Here is a 5,713-nt window from a genome sequence, read left to right as displayed (position 1 = left end):
ACCGTATGTATCAAATATGATACATTTGGCATTTAGGGTTAAGGACAAAGAACTTACTTATTGTTTGATCAGTTTTTGCAGTGTACAGGTTTAGATTATGAAAAATGTGGAATATATATACTCCCTCCTCTTTAGTCATATACTTCTAAATAAACTCTGCCATCAGGTTTCTTCTAGTTAGTAAACCAAGAGCAGCTGAGTGTAATTTATTATCACATAGAGCCGTTAACTAAGAGGTTTGTTAGAGGACGTCGAAGAACAACCAGGATTGTTACGTGTCAGAGAGACATGGGCGTCCAACAAGACGGACATGAGAGAAATTAACGAAGTTTCCAAGAGGACCTGGAGGAGCTGAAAAAAATCCCCAGGACATTTAGCAGTTGTGCACCAAACAAATTAATAGAAGTCTGGGGAGAAGAAAGCTTCTGTTAGTTGATGAAAAGTTAAAAAAATGAAAGAAAAGAAACAAAATGAAGCTGAATAAATGCATTGCAAAAGGTGAATTCTGAGTACAGATGCAGTTAAAACAAGAAAATGGTCTCCATTTTCTTGTTTCAAGTGCCTCATATATATCTTATATCTTATTAAAACCTCTTACAGAAGAAGCCTCCCATCTCGGCCAGAGCTGCATGGAAAGGCTGAACAGAGAACGTTTGCTCCTGATATGGAATATGTTGTGCTTTTTCTGTCAGAAGACACTCTGAAATAATTATTTAACACGGAGAGAAAATGATTTTAAGACCTTGATTTTTTGTTTTACCTCATGTTGACCCTTTTTCTCAAAATCAACTAAACAGATTATTTCCCACAAGCTGTTAAACATGTGCAGAATGCATTGGGCTTCCTGTTGAGACGAAAATCAGAAAAGTAGAAAATGTTTGTTGGTTTCAGCAGGAGTCAAAATTCACACTTCAACTCCTGGAGCTGGACGTTCCCAGAGCAGAGGGAAGAGACAGGAGCCGGAGAGGGTCCCGCTGCTGGAGCCTGGGTGTGTGTGTGTGTGCTGAGGGGCAGCGGCCTCCGCTTTAGACAGCGTGTAGTCAGAATCTGCAGAGGTGTCACTTCACACCTCTGCGGCCTGGCTTGGACTTATAAACCACTGGAGGAGAGCTGAGCAGCACTTCCAGCCTCCCAGTTCCTCCAGTCAGACCACTGAGCAACATGGATACCTCCTCTGTCCCTCTCCTGGACTACAGCCTGCTTTACCAGTGGTCCTCTGACACTGACCTGTCCAGCATTTCGTCCCCAGAGACCCTCTCACCCGTCACTTCCATGGACTCCAGCCTCTCCCCTTCCTACCAGCAGCCTCCACAGTCCACTCCTAAAGCAGCCAAGTGCCTCAAGTCCTCACCTTTCTCCCCGCCCGGACGTGGTCGTAAGAAGGGCCGCAGCACCAGGATTCGCAGCAAGCAGAGGGAGAGCGCCAGTGAGAAGGAGAAGATGAGGATGAGGGATCTGACCAAGGCTCTGCACCACCTCAGGTCCTACCTTCCACCTTCAGTGGCACCGGTTGGACAGACTCTGACAAAGATAGAGACTCTGCGTCTCACCATCCGCTATATTTCCTACCTGTCAGCTCAGCTGGGGCTCAGTGAGGAGGTTCTGTTTCAGAGGAGAGAACAAGTGGACACCTCAACTAGTGATACCTCCTCTCCTGATGTAGTTAGCTACCTCCAGAACTCCTCTGCTGCTTTAGAGCACATGCAGGGCCAGAACCGGTACCAAGGCCTCTGTTACAGCCAGAACAGACCCTTGCATTCTGGGAACTGTAGTTTCGGAGGAAATCAGCTAAGAACTCGATACAGTGAAGACCCTCATGTGGGCATGGATGGAGATCTGCAGACACAGCCAGCATCCCAGCCCTCCTGTCAGGTTCGATACATCTAACCTTTCTCATCACTCCTTTTTTTTTAAACTAAGCATTTATTTTATCCATCCTAACACTTTGGATCTCTGCTTTTTTTAAACAGATGTGTGGTAAAGACTTCTGCATCCCACTCGTTCCAAGAGACTACTGGGGCTGACTGACTGTCAGACAACGGACCAAAGCTCCTTTCATTGATTTTATTCCCTGGATTTCCAGTAACTTATTCTAAATGTATTCTTTTTAATGTTTATTTATTTTGTCCGAATAAATATGCCATGTAAATATATGACTAACAGCTCATTTTTATACTTCTTTATGCTTCTATTTATAATAAATGGTAGAAATGCAATCATCTCTTCTCTTTAAATGTCTTCAGCAGTCACTTGACACCATTAACCTGGGTCACAAACTCTCCCCACACTCTAAACTGCAGTGAGACTCAGCATAGCTGCAGCTTTTAACCTCTGAAACCTGCAGCATTAAACAAGTAGGGCTCCCTCTAGTGGTCACTAATGGTAAGTGTAGATCCATTGGTTGCAGAGGGTATGACATGTAATACATCGTTTGAAACCTTTACAAAACATTCAATCAGACACATGCAGTGATCAGAACATATACTGCACTGCATAGAAATTCCTAATGTTTAAGACAATATCTAAATGAATTTATTTCAAATTGATGGGTTTTTGTTTTTTTTCCCCCAGGATGTTCATTAAGAAAAAAAAATGTCTGACCATTATTTTATGTTTTAGGGCTAAAGGGTTAAGAAAAGATGAGAAACCCTGGTATATTAGCTGTTTAGCGACTGGTTCTTGCATCCATTTCCAGTTTGATGGCATTTACAGGATTTAATTGAATGGGTTTAAAATCTTCACCCTTTAGGCAGCAGTTCTTTCCCATGGTACCAAAATTTTCCTATAGATGCATTTTGCTCTTGAATTAAAGCTGAGCTTTGGTTTCTACAGTTTCATAAAGCATTTTGTGACAGGGTTAGATCAGGTCTTTAACTGCCTCTATACTGGATTCAAAACTCTTACTAAATTTGTTAAATTATTTTTCTTTCCTAATCTTCCTAACCTAGCTTGGCTACTCTTGCTTCCGACTCCAACATCTCCTATTCTGCTACCAATCCAATTTTTTTGTTTTATTTCTTTTTTGTATTTATATTCTCAAACCTCAAGTCTTTCTAGCCGATTGTGTTTTAGACAGAGTTCACTTCTGCTGTAAGTTGCTGTTTTGAGTGAAGAATTGCTGCAAAGTCAACGACCAGATGCAATCATCTTGACTAGTGCCAGAAATTTGCTGCAAATCACAGCTAATATTAAAGTTAAATTGAATACCCAAATGTTGAATATTATATCTAATAGCTTACAAACAGGAACAGACTTTTCCTGTGGTGCTATCAGGGTTATTTTGTGATGGATCTGTCGGTTAAAGCAGGGAGCACGCATCCTAGGAAGGCTTGAAGTTCCTCTGGTTTGAGTCCCACAAACGGCCTCTTGGGTCCCTAGTTCCAGAAAGCTCTGCTCCCTCAGGTATGAGTTAAATCTAAAGGACAAATCCTATTGGAAGGCAGCAAATTTTAGTGATAAATAATAAAGAATAATCCTACAATAGGTAGAAAACTTTTTTTGCATTACAACTAATTTAAGTTAAACATGTTTTCAGATCTCTAGTGCAACAAACTATCAGAACTTAAGAGGCTTTGTTCAACATAATAAATCTTTTGAAACACAGTTAGCCAAATGTGTCATCACCCTTTGAACTTTTTGTATATTCATGTAAAGTCTTCTTTGTAGTGTAGCAACACAAAGTTGATAGATCAATTATATATATATATATATATATATATATATATATATATATATATATATATATATATATATATATATATATATAGCTTAACCAGTATTATAATATATTAAAGAGGAACGAAAGAAACTCGTCGAGTGAAATGTCCATTCTCTCCTCCTGTAGATATCCGTTCCCAGACCCATTGTTTAAGAAAAATTTAAATATCTCTTTTGAAATGTTTCCCAATTAACAATCAATTAATTAGTGTTTGTGAAAGTCCTAATTCTTATCTAATTATAGAGGTAAAATGCCCACTTCAAAGGACAGAAGGATTTAATTTGCTGTGACTGCTTTTTTTTTCACTTCAAATAAAACACAGTGATATAGCTTTATGATTACAGGATTGTTCTGACAAACTAAGACCAGCATTTGTTTTCAGTCAGCTGATTAAATACTTTTGCCCTTTGAGATAGATAATTTATTTTATTAAATAGTCAGTTTACAGAGAAAACTCTACCAGATCATACAGTCAAGCTGGTTTAAATGAAGAACAGAACAAGGAAACTCTTTAACCTAGAGGACATTGATGGATGAAAAAAACATGAAAACCATCAGGAAGTGACAGACTACATGAAAAAAATGTATATTCTAATAATAATTAGAAAATAATACTCTAATAATATTCAACATTAGGATTTATGAACAGTTGAATACTTTTTAGAGAACATAAAATTGCTTTGGTTACAATGGTTTTAGCCGGGTTTCTTCTGTTTATTTTACTTCAGGTTAAGCATTTTTATTTTTTTATTAATAAATATTAAATGCACACCGGGTCACTAAATTAATATTGAATAACCATAAATAATCAGTATTAAGAAATATAAATTATGAGAAGCTGTAAAATGTACTTTTAAATTGGTTCAATTGTTTTGTGTTGAATATTAAAACTGTTGATTATTGTAAAAACATTTAAATATATTAGGTTGTTTTTGCATCAAAGTTTTAATTATTTAGAATATTAAAACTGCACAAAGGCAGTGCAGAGAAGGTGAAAAGTTGTGGTCTGTGTTTGCAGTTCACATCAGAGGCTTTTATAAGGTTCAATTTATGATTTTTACAGCTTTGTTTAATGAGTGCGCATAAAAAAGATCAGAGGAAAACCTGAGACACTTCTGTTAAAGAATAACATACAGCAGCCTGAGTCTGGTTATTTCTACAAGAACTTCTGAAATCAAGACATTGAACGTTCATGCTTCAACTGTCCACTAGAGGGCAGTTTAAGGTTACAGTGTATGTTTAAAATAAATGACTAAAATGTTTTTATCCCTTTATATGTACATTCAGCAGGAAAGTTTAGCACCTCATGGCAACGGTTTATTAAAATAAATATTTTTTTTGTTTCCACTCTTTTTGCATTTAACAAAAAGGCCCAAAGTTGATCCTCCAAACCTGTAACACCTTCTTAGAAAAAAATCTGCTTTCTTATCAATGGAAGGGGCTCATTTAAGCTGCTCTGTGGCCAATATGTATGTTATACATACAACAAAAGGTCATAATTCAAATTGTAAAAACATTTTTAAAGTCTGAGGTATTAATATATCAGTATAAAGCAGCCTTTAAAAAGCAACTAAATATTTTTCTAACAAACATTTTAGCCTTGCTGCTCACAGAGCTGTTATATTTCATCATATAGAGTTGTTTGAGTTATATGTTTTTTACATCATATTTTATTTTTAATTTACCTTTTTTATGTATTTCACTCTTTTTTCACAGTAAAGCACTTACATAATACATTTTAATGATGTACCTATTTACCTTTGAATCAGTCCTCTCACAATGGTCAGTTAAAGGCTAATACCTAAATAAAACATCAATCCTCCCAGGGCAGCAGATACTTCTGTTCTGTGGCATTTATTTATTTTCTGTACTTTCCTTCCAAAAAATTTTCCAATAAGATGATCCACCTTTCTGAGAACAGCCAGGTTGTTGAGTCTATACCTGTGCTGACCCTCCATATATATATATATATATATATATATATATATATATATA

General features: G+C 36.8%; 1 protein-coding gene across 1 annotated transcript; it reads left to right on the top strand.

Moving 5' to 3' along the window:
* The first annotated feature begins 1,161 nt into the window (after positions 1 to 1,161).
* LOC107102882 (mesoderm posterior protein 1-like) lies at positions 1,162 to 2,065 on the top strand. Its single transcript, XM_015402331.1, has 2 exons — positions 1,162 to 1,872; positions 1,971 to 2,065. The coding sequence occupies exons 1-2, from the start codon at positions 1,162 to 1,164 to the stop codon at positions 2,022 to 2,024; spliced, it is 765 nt and encodes a 254-aa protein (XP_015257817.1). The 3' UTR covers positions 2,025 to 2,065.
* The last annotated feature ends 3,648 nt before the right edge of the window (positions 2,066 to 5,713 follow it).

The sequence above is a fragment of the Cyprinodon variegatus genome, unplaced genomic scaffold (assembly GCF_000732505.1).
Source record: "Cyprinodon variegatus isolate N-32 unplaced genomic scaffold, C_variegatus-1.0 Scaffold1336, whole genome shotgun sequence".
NCBI classification, from domain to species: domain Eukaryota; kingdom Metazoa; phylum Chordata; class Actinopteri; order Cyprinodontiformes; family Cyprinodontidae; genus Cyprinodon; species Cyprinodon variegatus.
The sequence above is the reverse complement of the archived record's forward strand: the minus strand, read 5'-3'. Positions and strand labels throughout refer to the sequence as shown.